This window comes from Cylas formicarius, unplaced genomic scaffold, assembly GCF_029955315.1.
Source record: "Cylas formicarius isolate icCylForm1 unplaced genomic scaffold, icCylForm1.1 PGA_scaffold_9__14_contigs__length_23061073, whole genome shotgun sequence".
Lineage (NCBI taxonomy): Eukaryota > Metazoa > Arthropoda > Insecta > Coleoptera > Brentidae > Cylas > Cylas formicarius.
This window is the reverse complement of record NW_026844365.1, coordinates 12,535,712-12,554,919: the sequence shown is the minus strand read 5'-3', so window position 1 is coordinate 12,554,919 and position 19,208 is coordinate 12,535,712. Positions and strand designations below refer to the sequence as shown.

The following is a 19,208-nucleotide window of genomic DNA, read 5'->3' as shown; positions in this document are numbered from 1 at the left end:
CGATTGTATGAGGGCGCCACTATTGAACACAAAAATATTAAAGGTTAATTACGGTCTGTGAAGCTAGAAAGATAGGCGTCACATCGTTTCGTCGATTTGCGAAAAAGTTACGTAAAATTTCCGGTCCGAGTCACTATCTCTAATTTGTAAATGACTGCAAAAAGCCAACGCCATTAAACCCACCAGTCTCATTTGTTAGCGTTAACTAACCATATTATGTCCTGTGGTGTTTAATAATTTATTTATTTTATACTTTTATTATTTGCTAACATCACAACGAATTTTCTATTTTTCCGGTTGTCCTAGTTACAAAATATTATTGTCGTCGGAATTGTTACAGTGAAACGGTGAAGCCATAGTATAAACCGACGTTGCGTATACGTCTGCATGCCGCCATTTTGTAAACGGCGCTGTCAAATTTGTTTGGCTCGTCGAGTAGAAAGTTGTCTTGCAGCGTTTTCCGAAGATTATTTGGTGAAATTCTCAAATCTATATCGTTTTATACAGACTTTAACATACAATAACCAACTAGAATAGAAAATTATTGAGTAACTAGTGCAGATTCGGGCTAATATCCGCGAGGTAAGTCAACAACTCCAACATGTTTAATACCCACAAGATGCGAACATTTCATAATGGCGTGGCGTGACATTCGAATTCGTCGATATCTTTCGATTTGGCTGAACTATACGTGGAAAAACATCGGCTACCCCTGCGACATTTATAAACGCTGTTTGGTTTGCATTTTCATTTTTAGGAAGATTATTGGAATCATAGTGAAATAGTGATGCATTTATTGGTTACTATGTTTCGAAACCGCCTTATATTGATTTTGATTAATGCCAAATTAAATTATGTTTCATGTACTAGAAAAGGTGCCCTGTGTTGTAATTTGAAGAGGTTCTTAACCTATCCTGACCGGAGTGAGCCAGTTTGTAATATTGTTTATATATATTTTTGATCTTGCTCAGTTTTCTATCTTCCTATTTCGCGCCAAAAACTTATTGAGTTATCCTATTTTTAGTACCACAATTTGTCTTCCATGTTGAACAGTTAGTTGAGGACATCATCTTAGTGTTTTCTTACAGTAAGATTTGGAGATTGGCGAAGGTCACCGTAATTCCCATGTTAGAAAAACATTGTTTACCACTGCCGTAATGGGATTTTTTGTAATTTCCTTATCCTGAGCTAAACAGGAAGTGTGGGTTTCTTGGCTCAAGGTTAATATGTGCATTGCCTTTGGGGACTTACTCGGTAAACAGCTTCAATTTCCTGTATTTATTCATGGATCATTCTTTTTTGTGCCAGTGGTCGATTTGATTTTGAATTGAGGTGAAATTATGAATGCATAAGTATATAGTACCCTTATTTATGCGAAGTTTATGTACAAACCCTTCTTAAATTAATTTTATTTGTAATTTATACAGGAGGTTTTTTTTTCTAATTAATAAGCTATAAAGAGTGTGCAAATTCATTTTTTAAAAAGTTTTCAGGGCTAGACATTTTATTTAAACAAATTAGATTGAAAGTTTTTCATATTTTTTTTATACAAATTTAAAATCTTAAATACCCACAATGAAACCTGTTTAAAACATGTTATTCTAGTTTTGTGAGCGTTATGAGCATTTGTTGCACAATTACTTGAGTCTCCTGATATTTCTGTATTATTGGTCTACGGTTAGAGTGTGGTGGCTTTGAGGCAAGTGTTGGACAAGCTACGTTGTTCTAACTGCAGTTAATTGCGTTAGTGATGAATTTGGCTGTGATCTAGGACTACCGGGGGATCTGGGAAATGGCAGTTTGAAAATGGAATAAAATAATCCTGAACCAACTCAACATTTCCTATATAATTACTCAAATTTACATCTGATGTAGATGCAAAGTTCGCAGAGTAGGTGATGTGATTACTGTGATTATTTAATTTCACTTAACAACTTTCTCGTACTTTAAATTCCTGCGAAGGAAATGATCGCGGTAAAATCTTCATTTTACGCAACAAATAGTTGGGTTTGGCAGCAAGACAAAGTAAACAAACGGTTTGGAAAGTTGGTGCTTATAACAGGTCCCGTTTTACCAGGAAATTATGTAAAACAAGTTGGGGAAAGCGGCACTGGAAAAATGTCCAATTAACGTATATTATTCGGCTCGTGATTCGAATTATCGATTTTTTGTTTTCGCGGTATAGATTTTTACCCGATTGATAGAATGCGGCTTTGTAGATTGTAGAATATCTCTTGGTCATAATAAAATTTTATTTTCCGCATGTTCTTTCTTGACCTATGCGCAGAACCAACAAATCTGCGCCTCGTTTTATTGCTCAAGCTCTTAGAGAACTCGCACCGATTCCTTAATGAAAAAACCGACAAGATTGCGTCGGTGTTTTTGCAAGAAAAGGGAAACGTTTCGAGTGAAAGTTGACCCTCCGATACTAGTGTTAAGTGTAAGACTGAACAACGAAGAAAGGACGCTACCAAAAATATAACCCTTCTCGGTTAATACCGAGGAAGCTGCTTTTTATGAACTGTTAAGAGGTGAGTGCTTTACTTTTTACGTATACGAAAAAGTCGGTGAGTTTTTATTAGTCTAGAGTGACTACTCCAACCGAAACACTTCCTCGGGGTTGTCAGTGCGTTATGTTTGTACCCATTAATCGCAATTGAATATGCGTAATTACTAATGTCACTATTATATATATAAATCACCCTTTTGTCTCATGAATCACTTGCAACCGCGTTGTTTTAGTCTGAGAAAACAGAACAAAAAGCAATAACAGCAAGTGCTCTGCTGTTCACGGTATAAAAAAAGCTGACACATGGCCATATTTAGATGTTTTTAATAGCTGGAAGATTGAGTGACACCAGAATTTTATCGACCTTGCCGGTATTATTTTTTACGAGTCGATTTCAAAATTTATATAGAAGAAGATCTGGGAATGAAATTGAACTATAAGCCTTTGAGATACTTAAAAGCTGTCACTCTAATCTTGACTCTAATTTACGGTATAATATGATTTTCAGCTGTTATTTGGTCTTTTAAATTAAATTAAATACATTGGCTGGGGTTGTTTAAAAATCAATAGAAGACACGGTGTTATTTAATAAGTCTCCCGAATTTCATAGAGTGAGTTCCGTATTTTAAAGGAATAGTTACCAGAAACGTGTGTTCCAAAATGACTGGTTTTGGATATACAGGATGTCAAATTTTTGTTATTATTTTTGGAGATGGACATTTCCAAAATATTCACATTTATAGTAATTTTTTACCTTAAAAATACTTAGGAAAACACCCTATGAAATATCGGACACCCTATATAAAATTTGCATTGAAACTCGATCCAAACCGTTGAGGGAATGTTATTGCTGTTAGATTTTGCTTCGTTCACTAACCATTTTTACACATTGCTTTGCATACTCTGTTTGCAACCCGGAAAACAAACAGTGAAAATTACGTGGTATAAATAAAAAGAGAGAGAAAACAGGGAATGGAGAATGTCTGTGTGCGGAAAGGGTTCTGGCTTTTCTCTGCGCAACTGTGGATGCTCGGTCGTTCGATGACGTGTCACCGCATGATTGGAGCACCAGCGCCGCGGGGTATGAGTCCAGCAGTCTTCTTTAGCCGCTCAAAATCCTTCAATTGTGCAAATCTGTCGGTAATGACTACATGAAAACTTTAAAAGCTATACGTCGAGTCGGAATATTTCGCTTTGAACGATTAAAAATAAGAAAACACTCGCTGCTTTAAGGCGTGGTTTGTGACGTCGCCGCGCGCAAATCGAGGAATATTTTGGCCACGCCAAGAGAAACTTTCATATTGCGCAAAGAGATTGCAAACTTCGCGCCCATTTTGAATTTTTACTTCATGCTCGTGGAGTTTGACAGGGTGTTTCGGAATTAATGCACCAAATTTTTATGACGCATTCTACGTCGAAGATAGGCTGTAATTTATCATATGGATGCAAGTGTTGAAATTTTCAAACCAGTATGTACACTGCTTTCAAACTAACGAAATCTTTTTATGTGAAATTTTTTCCGGCGACTTATTTCAAACTTTAGGTGTTTCGTTGTTGACATAATTTAGGCGATTTCTTCATTCATCGACAGTATATCGTTGGCAAAAAATTCAAGATATCAAATTAAAAGGGAATTTCAAAAAGTAATTTTAATTTTGTCCGGACGGTAAAAATCGCATCAAAAAATGTCTTGCTGCGTGAAAGCGGTGAACAAAATATCAATGAAAGCTAGAGGGCTTTCAAAACGAAGTATTTTCTGGTATACGTTTATATATAAAAATAGTTCTTATTTTGGGCGCAGAATATACCATAAAAATTTGGTGCATTAGTTTCAGAACACCCTGTATATTCGGCGGAGACTTTTGTATAGGAGATTGGCATGCAAACCACGGTGCAGAGAGAAATTTCTTTTGTATGCTAATTTATGTTTCTTTTTCGCATCGTATCTATGTTTAAATTTGTATTATTTAATTTACGTAAACATTTGAATCGAGAGACTGTTTAAGAAAAAAAAATCTTTTATATTTTTTTGAATGTTATTGTTTTTGTCGAAAATTATGAATTTGTTTCCATACCTCTACAAAGGTGGAATTTAACAAATAAAATTGGTTCCATTCTTAACTGTCAGTTAACTACAAATTACCAACAATTTTGAAAACAATAAGTGGTTTTCGAAAACTTGCTTTTGGTGTCGCTTAAAAGCGTTTTTCAAACAATAAAAAAAGAGGTTTTGTGTAAAACCATGTCTTTTAGAAATTATTTGCTAATTTTTAAAAAAATATATAATTTTTTGCATCTTGCTGCATTTTGATATTGCACGTAAGCGGTGCAAAACTCGCGCCATCTGACGGATATTTTATTATATGCTATAATTTATTTATTATTTCCAATAAAAATTTCCAGTTGCGAATTTTTTGAGAAGTTTGCGAGGTTCTGTTCTATGTAATGATTGGGATTTTATATACAACGAGGAAAATATTTACCCTTTTTTTGAGACCTCTATCCTATCTTTTGTGCGAAGTTTTATATATAGTTCACAAAATTCCATAAATAACAAATGTTTAAAAATAGACTGTTTGCAAACGCTTATCGGGACCAAAATATATAAATGGCGGTCGTTTAGCAGCTGTTGTCAAAGTTTGAGTATCTATTATATTTGTCAAAAAATATACCAGTCCTCATAAAAGGAACCATAAAAGTTTCTCAATTCAACTAAATACCGCTATTAATAATTTCTTATTATGAATTGAACTATACTGTATCTTGCCCCTTATTGTCGTTATTTCTTTCCTTTCTGTCTATCCCCTCGTTGAATTAGCGATTTGTAATAAGGGAAAGTAAAAAAAATATCTTCGTAATTTCTCAATTTATTAAAAAGAAATATGGGAAAAATCAACACTAAAACGTACTCCTGCTAAGAAACTTATCGCGTTCCTGCGAGAAATCTACTCGAAGGTCCACGAAATCTAGCGCAAGCATACTCAAAACGAAACAAAATACAGGCCGTCCGAATTTTGACGCGGTGTCCCTCGGACACTCTCACGACATTGACGGTTGTTTCTTTACGTAGGATGGAGGAAATCGACGACAAAAATATTATTATAAACGACCAAGACGGTCTGCCCAACGTCCACCCGAACTTGATCCCGGAAGCGGACATCGACAGTTCCGGCCACAACTCCGAGGACGAGTTCGAAGGTCTCCCCTCCTCTTTGATCGTAACGAACATTCACGAGTCCGTGTTCGGTAGTACCGAAAAGCGGCGAGAAATCGAGGACTTGTTCCGCATATTCGACCCCGACGTTACCTTCCAATGGCTTAAAAGTTTCAAACGGCTTCGGGTCAACTTCCAGACGGCGCCGGCGGCGGCCAACGCGCGCATACAACTCCACCAGTATCGCATCAACGAATCGGTGATCACGTGCTATTTCGCGCAGCCCGTGACGCCCGTCAAAAACCACCTCCAACCCCCCGCGCCTTACAAACAATTTCTGATATCGCCCCCCGCGTCGCCGCCCCTGGATTGGGAACCCAGACCCGAGGGCGAACCCATAGTAAACACGGATCTCATTGCGGCGCTCGCGTCGTTAGCCCCCGGAAGTTCCTGCGAATTGCACCCCCCGGGGCCTGGGCAGCCGGGCATCGTGGTCCATACGGCGCTGGGCGTCCCGACCGCCGACGCCACTGGCGGAAAACCCAAAATCATGCAGACCGCTTGTCCCGAAAGAAGTTAATGTTATTCCGCCCTTTAAATGTAAATATATACCCGGTGTAAATATGTGTGCGCGGCCTAGAGGGAGTAAATCGGGACAATTGTAGAACGACTGGTGTCCGTTCGAGCCCCATCCAAAGGCAACAAGACAGCGAAATATTTTTCGTCAGTATTATCGGTGTCCTTTCGTCCCTGGACAGAGACCATAACGTCGAAATGCTCTTGTTAAGGTCACCAGGTCATTTGAAAGTCACCTTGCACTCGTTTAGGAAGGTTAAGTTGAAGTCTCAGGCTGGACTCGCGTGGCCGTTTAAGATCTATGACTTTACCCACGTATGTCATTTAGGATCCAAGCGGGTCTAGTCTCGAGAAACATAACTTAAGCGACCTTTACACTTCCTTCGAGGCTGGCTGGATGATGTATTTCTAAATTCTTATTCAGTTTCCTTCAAACGTCCTTCAAAGTGTACGCGATCAAGCTGAAGGTCGGCTGGTTACTAATGCGGGAACAATTATTAATTCTCTTTTTCGACAATTTGGAATTCGTCCGACTGACGAATCGACTTCTGCCTATGACTTTAACATTCGATTGTTTTCTTCTAAATTGGACACGTTACAAGTGAAAGTAAATAATCCTCGACAAGCTGTCTTTGCGTGCGGGGAATAATACAGGTAGTCGAAAAAGAATTCTACTCCGGTAGAAACGCGAACAGAAGCCGTAGGTTACACCTTACCGTTCCTATTTACATCACGTACTTTAATGTGGCGCAACAAATTACATCCAAAGATCTGTGAAAATCTTAAAACGTCTGTTTTAGGGTTTCTCGAATACATACCTCAATATTTTAATGTACACTTTTCTTGATATTCACGAACTACTATGTATATAATATATAAATGTGATCTTAACGTTTAACAAATACTTAATATGTACCATAATGTAAATGTTAGTGTATAATCGCTACGAATAATTCGACAGATGCCTATATGTTAATCGTAGTTACATTTTGTAAATTTATTTTCGATGTACTTGGCAAATACATTTGATCGAGGAACCTCGGCCTTTCACTTGATCTGATCAAACTCCCCAGTGCACAGATACTTACCGAACATCGCCGTCGTCACGTAATAGTCATCCTTCTATCCTTAGCGGTCCGCATTCGGCTGTATTTCTTAGCGCCTTGCCAATATTTGACACAAATGCCTCGAGATAACCTAGCCGCTTAATTTTCTGTTACTGGTTTGTAGTATTATTTTCCATGGATATTGTCGCAAGACAAAGAACACAAGTAAAATGAAATAATTTTCACATCGACGTTCGCATAAAATGGGAGGTTATGTCTTTCAAAAGAGTATTTTTACCTATATTTGTTGGATGTTGCTATGGAAATAAACTAATTTGCTTACCGTTTACCCATTCGTGGTATCATTATTTACTAAATGAGTAGAATTTCTCGCAAGTAAAATAATTAATATTCGCTGATTATTTAATTTTAATGGAAGTGGCCTGATGCCCAAATCTGTACCTCGCTTTACGTACCATTTTAGGAATCTACTAAAAAATCTCAATAAACTTTTAACACGAACAATGACTTCCTAAACTCTTCGAAAACTATACATCTGCGTAAACTCGATAATTTAACGTCTACAAAAATGTCTACGGGGTGTAACAAATTGATATGTCGCCAACCAGGGGCAGCCGAAATAATTTGTTTCAATTTCCTATAATAACGTATGGGAACAAACTGAGTAGAAATCTCGTAAACGTAAATTGCACACCTCTCTTGTCATACGGATTTAAATAGTTAAAAAGAAATCTTCAACTTAATTTCTTGTGAAATGAGGAAGAAAAAACAGATTTCCAGAAGTAAAATTTTGTTGGTTAGTAACGTTCTACTGTAGACGTCCCAGACTGCAGATGAGCCCCAACCTTACAGGTTATACTTTAATAATAATTTCAAATGTTTTCACATTTGAAATTATATGAATTTTTAACGACTCGAATAGAAATTACTGTATGCAAGGTGTTTGTTACTCTGTTATACTTCGGGGCTACTATACGGGAGTCTACTTTGTCATGTGTGACTTGATAAGCGCTGCTATTTCTGCAGCAGCATAAACAAGGAGCTTGAGATTAATTTGTCGATTAAAAAAAAAAAGAATTTATTTATCGCAAAATTTCCTTTATACTTTATTGCTTGGATACTGCGAACGTAGCACAGTGGATGAACTACGAAAGAAAAAAAACTATTGTTGATCCACTCGCCTCTGGGGTAGCGTTACGTCTCGTTGAAAATTTGTCGTAGACGCCAAAGGAAAAGGTTTAAGGGACCTGTGCCCAGAATGCGTGATAGAACAAGGCATCATTACGACGGAGGTTTTTCTTTGTGTAATTACAGGTGCTTATCGAGCCCCTTGTCACTATGAGCGTCATAATACGGCTTCAAAATCTGCCGTGGTCTGCGAATGCGTTGGACATCAGGCAGTACTTCCAGGGGTTGAGCATCCCCGAAGGCGGGGTGCACATCGTCGGCGGTGAACAGGGAGATGCTTTTATCGCTTTCAGGTAGATATTTTCTTGAATGTTGCGAAACCACTCCCAACGCCCGGACTAAGTAAAGATTGGACCTTCGTTGACAGGGTTCACAAAATTCGATGGCCTCTTAGGAGTATACAGAAAATGTAAAAAGATAAGCATTTAATTTTGTTGCGTCCATAGCAGACTAAGTTATTTATTTTTAAAATATTCGGAAACTGCAGCGTTGCCACATCTAGTCGAACTAGGCAGCAACTTATTCTTTTTCAGGTGAAAGTCCGAAATTTTTGGTCACGGATTCATGACATGAGATTTAAGCTATCGGGGATACATGATGTGAAGCATGAAAACGTAAGTTAGGCGCGAATTGGAATGGAACCTCTTTCTTTCACTGTCACAATAAAGAACGACTCATTTATTTTAGATCAAGAATGAGTCGCTCTTTTTGTTGCCACGAAAAAAGGTGGTATCCATTTAAATTTCGCTAGTAACTTACGGTTTTATATTTTGCAAAATGTGATAAGTGAAATCTCATGTTATAATGTATAGGGTGGGCCGTTTATCTCGAAACACTACGTTATCTCAGAAACTATAAGGAATGGAGCCAAAAGTTAATTGGAGTATTACAAACTTTTAATTTATTTTAATTTCGTTCATACAGGGTGTTTCATTTTTCGTGGGAGAATATAAACTAGTATATTACTTCATTTTTTAATACCTAAGTCTAACCGTTTTTGAGATTTTTAATTTTTTATGCGAAAAATGACGTTTGCGAGACGTAAAATGTCTGCCAATTTCTTCACTCGGAAGCATTCATTGTTTCACTTGAGTAAGTTTTGTTGTAGACAAAGGACTCAAATAACGGATCTCATAAGAAATTTCGATACATATTAACACAGGGCACGCGAAAAATTAGATTAAAAATGAAATTAAGAAAACTGCCAAAAAACTTTTTTTTTATGGAAACTACCTATTTCTATAATTTTTTCATATTTAGCACTAGAAATTAAGGCAATTTTATATTAGGTTGTATATGCCTAATATTCAGTTAGTGTAAGGAGGCTATGGCGGTGTTTAAACAAAACAAGTGCTAGAACGCTGCCTCCCTGGACTGTTTTGTTCTTGATTGCTGTCATAATTCAAATATTTTGTGACACATTATTCGATTGGTTGCGCATCATGTTTACTACAGAGTAAAAGATTGATATGTTAAAAAGTTACATATCGAACAAAAAAAAACGGACTCTGGCTTTTAGAGATTATATAACAAAATTTCCCCTGAAGATTCAACCCTTCTTGAAAACTATTACAGGTTTTGTGAAAGGAATATGGGCATATATGCAACATTTAATTAACAAATAGCAGCTGGGTTTTTAATAGAATCTGATGTTATTTGTGAAAAAATAAAATTATCGTTATCGCCCTCTTTTTTTTAATTAGCCTTTTTTACCTAATTTGCAAAATTAAGCCCCGACTTGACACCCCTAGGTTTTTACACATGATTTAGTTTACAAACACAAACCTTCAATTGGCGAGGAACTTAAACGTTGGATAAGAGAAGGTATCGGATATTTAAATGGGACTGAATTTGTTAGTATCGGCAAGATTATGGTCAACTATGAACAAACAACTTGTATAGCAACAACAGACAAATGTTTAAAAAGAAATATTTCAAAAAGTAAAATTATATAAAATTGACTTAATTTTTAGTGCTAAATATGACGTTTAAAAAAAAAGTTTCTGGGCAGTTTTTTTAATTTCATCTTTAATCTTATTTTTAGCGTACCCTGTGTTAATATGTATCGCAATTTCTAATGGCTGGAAGATAGATAATTCAGTTTTGCCCAATTTTCTAAAAAGTAATTATTATTTTACATGCAAAGCTTCAGAAATTTTTATTAATTCTAAAATTGTATTAGTATACAGTTGCATTCTTTTAAAAAAATGATGTTGGTGTATAGTGGGAGTATATGTGGCGACGCGAATATTTAAAAAACAGAGATCATAGCTTCATGGCCACAATTTTTTAATGCCTAATACCGCTATCCATTCTCCATATACTTTAAATAGGCCTTCGGGTTTAACGGACCCTGCATAAAACAAGACTGACCACATTGTCATTAGGCTTATTTACACATATAACATGCAAAAGAGCCAAAGAAATTTGGTTTTTGTGGGAAACTTCGTTATTATTGAAGGTATACCGTGAAGTCGATCTAACCTGGCCTGGCAACGACGTGAGACAAAGTTGAGGCAAATTTTGCAATACGAAAAAAATGCTAATAATGGCGATTGTTGTCTCTCCTTTCCTCGTTTACTTACATGGAATCATTCTCGTTGTACACTTTATTCGCTGATATATTCTAATTGAAAATATTTACAATTATTATAAAAAATTAATAAACATTAATATCTTTATATTTATAAAATAAAATTTATTGTTATTATTATTATTATAATCCAGGTTCTTAAAAAGCCTTGGCTTATATACTTACAACTTATATACTTATAAATTCAAAATATTTAGATCTCTAAAAAAATAATAATATAGCGTATATAACAAAGAAAGCGTTTATCCACTTTAAATGAAATTTGCATCGTATAACTCACCTGAGCTGCATTACCCAAAAATGATGAAAACCCCACATTACTGTCCTACTTTAAATAGCGTGAACTACGAGGAAAAAATTATCGAATTTAAAAATTTGACATGTCTTCAACTATGATATCTGTGACTTTATATTATTGTCAAATAATTTTATTATAAAATGTTTTTTTGGAGATAATCAAGTCAGTATAGAAAACATCTAACACGGTTATAAAATATGCAAAAAAAATATCATTTCTAAATTGACAATTCTGCTACAAGGGTGGTAAAAAAAGGGAAGATATGGCAATTTTTTTGAAACGCCAACTTAATTTACTCAATTTTCCTTTGTAACTTAGAAACTACAAATACTTTCAAAATCGTATACCATTTTTCAAGTATCAAAACATTTATAGCAAAAATAAGACAACCGGTACAGTGTGTCCAATTTCGACTTTCGTTTCGAATTTTTTTTAAAAGTTGTCGGCTAATTGTCCAGCGACGTAGATTTCTAATGTTGCCGTTTTTGATACATTTGTCCGTTTTTGGTTTGAAATTCACTGACCCTTGCGCCAGTGGATTCATTGTAAAATTTCTTGTAGATGTATTTGACAAGTTGTCGAATAATCGAGATACAAGATGTATCTGAAAATGCTGTGTTTTCAGTATTGCCCTGTAAGTCAGAGACTACACCAAAAGAAATAGCTCAGGCTACCGAAAACTTCAACACCGATCTTTATAAATTGCAACTACAATGGCACACAGAGTGCCGTGCATATCTACAAACATACATAACGTCTACTCGCTATTTTGATGTCGATAACAGTACAATGGCTCGAATTGGAGATGAAGTTGCTTATCGGTGATCTTGACCCACACTTCCGGAAAATAGCGAAAAAATTGAAAAACCTGGGTTTATACTTTTGATTTATTTAAAAACTATTAAAAAATCTGAATATATATTCTCAACCGATAATCTTTTGTTTTAAAGTCAAAGTCAAAGTTAGATCAGGCGGCAAAATATAGCGACCAGAGATATAAAGGTCCTGCCGATGCCGATAATTCAAGAACTTATGACGCAACTATTGGAACACTGTTGAGAAGGTCGATCCAGCATACGCAGGCCCGAGATTTAAAATATCTACCTCTCTCTACTTTAACAACTAGTGCTTTCTGGCAATATTTTCTCTAGGACAAAGGAGTTAAGTGTGTGAAAATCGCTGTTTAGAAAAGAAATGAAACCTGTCAAATTCTCACGAACTTTAAGCGGTCATCTTGGATAAGTCAAATAAGTAAAAAATGATTTAAAAAAATAAGTAAAAATCCAAAACCTGCTTTCAAAAAGGATCGAAAGGAACGATGTCTTCAACGTTTCACCATTTTTTATAACTTTCTTAAGGTCCATTCACGGATTTTTCAACCTGATTGAAAATAATTTTCTTTCGCTTGAAATAGTAGCACACAACGCTCAAAAAACGCATTAAAATTTCGGACTGGCTGGATACAACGTCAGAGGCAGACTTTACGTAGACCAACCCTGGCTTGTCACTTAAGTATGAATATATTATTTATTGAGTTACTGAAATGTTGTTTCGAAATTCCTGAAAATATAACAGCAGCAGGTTTTGCCAATGGGTTCATTTTTACGTGCACCAAGTTAGCAAGTTCGCTAACCCTCCGCCATCAACAAATAGATACCATACCATAAACGATCGCTTCCAGTCAATAATTCAGTGACATTGCGTAGGCCTGAGTGCTGATGGACAATGTGTAGAGAGTAAAAAAATGTATTTTGATTTTTTTCTAGTTTTATTAATTGGAGTTTTGCCATAGCGTGGTACCTTAACAGATTTATTATTAGCAATATAACTAAAATAATTTATTTAATTGATAACGAGGCCAAATATTTTCTTACGTGTCTACATGATCCATGCGCAGCGTGGAGAATAAATCTTTAAAACGAGTAATACGAAAGGCAATGCTACGGAAATATTTTTAAAAAAGACGCTTTATGTCACTAGAATTCGCGCTCTGATGTAGTGAGCGTCTTGAATTACTGTCGTGTCTATGCACTGTCGGATGGGGTCCATTCTAAAAAAACGGCGCTTGTCTACTGATAATTGTGTGAAATAATATAAAATTTTAGTTTACTGAATATTTGGTTTCGACCGACAAGACTTCAGTTAAAAAATATTTTTGTTTTTTGAAAACCTGTGTCGGTAATATTGGAAGGCATCCCTATAATCTACACTTTTGTTAAAGTTGGGTCTCCTTGCAGTCTATAGGAAAGCTTTTCGGTTTTCACCTGGTTTTACATATTCAATTGTTAAAAATTCATAAGATTAAGGATATTTTTTTCACTACATTCCGATATTAACAGTTATGGTATGGTGTGGCCCGAAGTATGTCTCCTTGGCTTTGGACGGACCTTGTCCCAAAAAATTTATACATGGGTAAAGGACAAGACAGGTCGAGCCAGGTAGACCACTTGTCGGCTGATATCAGTGGCAGAGTGGAATTACCCGTTTTATAGTGCGTTTCGTTAGCTGAACAAATGGGATATGCTGTTTTACATCTATTGAACTGAGGTGGCTTTTACTTGGTGAAAATCCATTTATCAAAATAAATAAGAACTAAAAGTTCAAATATTCACGAAATTATATATTATGACATGACAATTGTTTCGACAACACCGTGTCTTTATCAAATGTACACATTTGATAAAGACACGGTGTTGTCGTTAATCGTGCGTTCCTGATTTTCTACACTACAATACCAATGGGTCAGGTGTTTCATTACCGGTCGATAATTGCCGTTAACAGCAATACAATATACTTTGGGACATACCATGCAGGATCGGCTAATCTGATAAAAAAAAGCTCCTTGACCATAGAACTTTCAATATTCTCCAGAATCATATTAAAGATCTTGATCACAAGTGTGATTAAATCATTTCTGTAATATATGTGTAATGCCTGTATGTCTTATATTTTAATAGTATTTATACAATCCAAATGTGGTATCTCGCTCAAATGTAGTTATTAAAATTCGATCTATTTCCAAATGAAGGATGGCCGAAAAATATGAAATATACAAACGTTATATATTTAATTTATCTTAATTTTTATTATCCAATGTTTGTTCGCATTAAATAATATTATCAAGCGTTATTACTATTGTAATGATCGTTCGCAGTACCGACGAGGACGCTCGTCAAGCGTTCAACCGCAACAATGGCAAAATCAAAGAGGTCCAGATCCAGCTCATGCTCAGCTCGCGGACCGAAATGCAACGCGTCATCGAGCAGGCTCGCAACCAATCGATGGCGGCGTTCATGCTGCCGACCCATACACAAGTGGCGCCCCTCCCCGCGGCCGTACCCGCCCTCGTGCCGACTCCCGCGCCGGTACCGGAAATAAAGCGCGAGAGCCGAGACCCTGACAAGAAGCGCGACAAGAAACGTTCTCGGTCTAAGTCGCGCGACCGTAGGGACCGCAAAGACCGCAAATATCGCGACCGCAGCCGTTCGCGGTCGAGAGAACGGCGCGACAGGCGCAGGCGCGACCGTAGCCGCAGCCGCAACCGTTCCAGATCGCGCGACAGAGACGGCGGCAGACGGAAAGACAGAGACGGCAAGAGGAATGACGACGCGACGCAGCCCAGACCGCCGGTTTGGGCGACGCCGCAAACTCAGGATCTCCCTCCGCCCCTGATACCGCAAGCGGCCGCCGCCCAAGCTACCAGCTTACTGGGGGCGTACAGCCCCATCACTCTGGATCAAGCCAAGAGAACGCTGGAGAGTTTCAGCGCCGGTCAGCTGATCAACGGGTTCCCGGCAAACGCGGCCCCTGTCAGCGCCGCCTTCAACAACCCCAACCGGGTACAGAGGGACAGCTGGCCGCCCGCCAACCCCACCAGCAGCTTCGGGTTGTCTGGCGACGGTTTCCAACCTGGTCGGTTATTGGATGACCAGAGAAATCTGCTGGGCGGTATGGGCGGGCCTAACGGCGACGTGAGGGGTAGAAACCAAAGGGGAAGGGACGCGGACGACGGCAGGAACCCGCGGAACCAGCGCGACTTTAGGAATCAGCGGGACACGGGCGGGAACAGACGCAACCAGAACTACGATGACCAGTTCGGCCAGGGGGGCAACCAGCAGTTCGACGCTAGAGGCAGAGGGAGAAAGTTGCAGAACAGGGGCGGCGACGAGGAGGAAGTTAACACGTGCGTCCACCTGGAACCCTTCTACGGCTGCTACGCGGACCTGAGGAAGTTCTTTTCCGGACTCCATATCACGTTCCGCGGAATCAAGATTATCAACGACGATTTCGGACGCAAGACCGGGATTTGTTACGTGCAATTCACAAACGCGCTCTACAAGATGGAGGCACTGAAACGGGACGGCCAGAAGCTGAATAATATCGAGGTCAAGGTGGAGCACATCAGCGACGAGGAGTTTCACAACGCGATCGACCGGTACCATCCGCGGAACGAGGACCAGCAATACGGCGACGACAGCAAGTTCCGCAGCAAAAACATTACCAAGTATTTTAACAATTCCGGAGAGCAGGAGCCGGAGATCACGGACTACGCGTGTTTGAAAATCGAGGACTTGCCGACGTACGTTAAGGAGCAGGACATCTTGCACATGTTCTCGCAGCACCCGCTCATCTCGCTCCATCTGAACTCGAAGCCGAGAGGCGGGTCCGTGGCTTATGTCAAGTTCAGCGGCAAGGAGGTGGCAAAGCTCGCGTACGAGGAGAAGTCGCAGCACGTCATCGGCGGGAAGCCGGTCACGGTGAAGCCATGCAAGGACGAAGAATTCGACGAGGTAACGGTCTCGATCGTGTTATTTTGAGTATTATTAGGTCTGCGTCATCTATGGAAAATGAAAAACATACAAAATCCATTTAGTTACAACATAATATTTAAAAACTTATCATTTCAAGCTCTCACAAATTGTCCACAGTTAAAGTGAAAAGCATAATTAGTTTTATTATAACATTAATGACGAAAAGATTGGGTTGTGCTGGGGTATAGCAGGAAGGGACTTCATTTCGACGCGAACCTAAGTTGCTAAGACTTTGCAGTTTGTGTGCACTTGTTAGAAGTTTGAGGAAGATTATTTTACTGAAAACAATAGACCACTTGCACCAAAGTTTTTTACTTGTTACTTTGTTACTACACAATATTTTGCGGTAATGGACAACAACAATAGATCCACAGGTAAAGAGTTTAAGTTAGTTTCGCAATTCCCATGGGCTGTCATTTTAATGCATCTTGAGGTCACAAAGGGTTTTCGTGTGTGTGCGTGTGTCTGGGTAAGTCCCTAATTTTTATGATTTCGATAGACACTAAATATTGAATGAATAATTATATATTTTTGAAAATAGCTTGTCCTGTTTGTAAAACGTTTGTAGCAGCCGCTAAAAAACAGTTATACTGTTTATATTGGGATCGTAGTGCTGCCTAATTTTTTTCATTTGTCGTATACATACAAGTTGCAAGAAGACATTTTTTTAAACGCCAAACGTAGTGAGGATTTTTAATCTCATTTTCCATAGTTTCTTCCTCATATCATTATTATTATTTTATTTGTACTTTGAAACCGGCTTTGCTTATCTACTTGTGGTAAATATATTTTCAATGGGGTTGAATTTTGATGAAACTCCTTGTCAAGGAATTGCCGAAACTAGATGGGTGAAATTTCTGAACAAAATTTTGTTTTTCAATTAATTTCAAATCCTTAGCCAATTTGTGAAAGAATAGGTGAAAATTTGCACGTCCTGCTCCCACCAGACTGACAAATAGAATTTAATATATTTATAGGCTTTTTCGTTTTACTAAATACATTATACTAAAATCATACAGCATTATATAAATTCATTTCAAGAGTATACATGTAAAACAATTCAATATAAACATACACAAATCCAAAAAATACTAAAATAATAAAAGAATAAGTAAAATTCACACCAGGTGTACTATTCATAAAATTAGGTTTAATTAGTTTTTATCAAAAACAAAATTATTCTCAAGCAATTCCTAAACACTTTAAAAGCATTGAGCAAGTAGATATTATTCCTCTTATCACTTTTTATTACAGATAGTACATTTTTTGAGTTTTCTGAGAATTGCATTAATGTTTCAATATTTCCAACACCAGGTTCTTTTTCATTATAAAAATAAATTATCTCGGAGAAGAGAGTCTTTGAAGAAAGCCTACAGTTCAAGACCTAAGAGTTGAGGGTTTGTACGTTTAATTGCAGGTAAACAAGGAGAAAAGCGCGCCTCTAGAAGAGGTAAAAGAAGAAAACGCGGGCCCGTTGGAGACGGACTGCTTGAGCGTATCCCAACTGCCGGCGAAGACCTCCGATAGGGACATCTCCGACTTCTTTTCCGACATCGGCATCGTCCCTTTGAAAATCCATTTGATGAGCAACAATCTCGGTTTCACTGGCCAAGCTTTTTGCGAATTCGAAACCAAAGAGGAGGCGGCGACCGCGTGCTCCAAAGACAGCACCGTCCTCGGCAGCAACACCATATCGGTGAAGCCGATCAAACGACAGGAAATGATGGCGATATTGGGCAAAACGATCCCGCATCAGGAATCGGAAGAGGGAGAGGGCAACGCTGAGAAATCGCCTAAAAAAGAGCCACCCGCGCCAGCCCTGTTGTTAACCCCCAGTCAGAACCAACCGCTGCTGAAACCAATGCTGCTTAATAGTCAGATGCCTCCGAGGATGGGTGGGCCGGGTTCAAGGGGACCCAGATTCGGACCCCGAGGACCGAGGTTGAGGTACAGCGCCCCCAGATCGCACGATGCGAGTTACGAGGACGCACCACCTGGGTGCACGGTTTACATGGACAACGTGCCCTACAAGGCGGGCACGAACGAGATCTTGGAATTTTTCGAAGGGTATAACAGCACCAATAACGTGTCGAGGAGGTACAACCCTAATAATACCCCTAGCGCGGAAGCGAAAATCATTTTCCCGTCGCCAGAGGACGCGTTCAGGGCCGTGAAAGAACTAAACGGCGAGAAAATATGGGAGAGGCCTATATATTTGACGCAAGTGTAAATTTATCTTTAGTGTTTAGGTTTCGTTTCAGATAGAGTTATTGGTTATGTTTCGATATTCGTATAAACTTTCGGTTTTGTTGTATCCACGTACTACTATATTAGTAGTCGCTATTGTATATACATAAGATTTGTAGGCTGTTTGATTCTTTTTTAAATACATACAGTAAAGTATACGTTGGAAGCATATAATTTGGTCCTTCGAGGCGGATATTCACCATTTTTCTTGAGAAGCATTGTAGTATTAAATTCGTTGTAATTTTATAGTCTCTTGAGGGCTTCTAATTGAAAGTCAATGTAAATACAAATTCTCTTGTATAACGGCTGTAGTTTTATTCCCATTCCGATTTACGATCCCCAAAGTTCTTTTTAGTCTCTGCAGTTGTTTCTGTCCTTTGTCAACCTCCAGTCATATTATAAAATTAATCCAAAAACCTTGTTTTTCTTTTGATATATTTGGTTTTGTTAATCGATGAGAGTGTATTTGGAATTACCAGCGACATTTAATGAAACGTCGTTCAGTGGAAGTTAACATTAACGCTATGAAATTTGTTGAAGCTGGTACCCACAGGAAGAGACAATTTTTTAGTGTTTTGGTTAAGTTGGGAGTCACCTTGATCTGTATATTGGTTTGATTAAGTTAATAGTGTCTCAATTTGGCAACCAATAACGAAATAGGCCGTTTTCGTTTTAAATGTTTAAAATTAACAATGTTCGTGTCAAAAATAAAGTCTTTCGTAGTGACCGCTAAACCAGTATTTTTTATTTATTTGCACTGTCACG

At 38.1% G+C, this 19,208-nt stretch overlaps 2 protein-coding genes across 2 annotated transcripts; both read left to right on the top strand.

Moving 5' to 3' along the window:
- Positions 1–110: 110 nt before the first annotated feature.
- LOC132707745 (uncharacterized) lies at positions 111–18,746 on the top strand. The gene is made up of 4 exons (XM_060679681.1): positions 111–582; positions 8,621–8,787; positions 14,540–16,175; positions 17,614–18,746. The coding sequence occupies exons 2-4, from the start codon at positions 8,645–8,647 to the stop codon at positions 18,424–18,426; spliced, it is 2,592 nt and encodes an 863-aa protein (XP_060535664.1). The 5' UTR covers positions 111–582; positions 8,621–8,644; the 3' UTR covers positions 18,427–18,746.
- LOC132707747 (protein sarah) lies at positions 4,610–7,299 on the top strand. Its single transcript, XM_060679684.1, has one exon. It carries the CDS (start codon positions 5,581–5,583, stop codon positions 6,241–6,243), a length of 663 nt encoding a protein of 220 aa, XP_060535667.1. The 5' UTR covers positions 4,610–5,580; the 3' UTR covers positions 6,244–7,299.
- Positions 18,747–19,208: the final 462 nt, after the last annotated feature.

Bases quoted from the DNA above. Each gene is read 5' to 3' on its own strand.
- LOC132707747 (XM_060679684.1), top strand. From the start codon at position 5,581: ATGGAGGAAATCGACGACAAAAATATTATTATAAACGACCAAGACGGT.
- LOC132707745 (XM_060679681.1), top strand. From the start codon at position 8,645: ATGAGCGTCATAATACGGCTTCAAAATCTGCCGTGGTCTGCGAATGCG. The intron at 8,788-14,539 runs GTAGATATTTTC...GATCGTTCGCAG, and splicing joins GATGCTTTTATCGCTTTCAG to TACCGACGAGGACGCTCGTC. The intron at 16,176-17,613 runs GTAACGGTCTCG...GTTTAATTGCAG, and splicing joins AGGACGAAGAATTCGACGAG to GTAAACAAGGAGAAAAGCGC.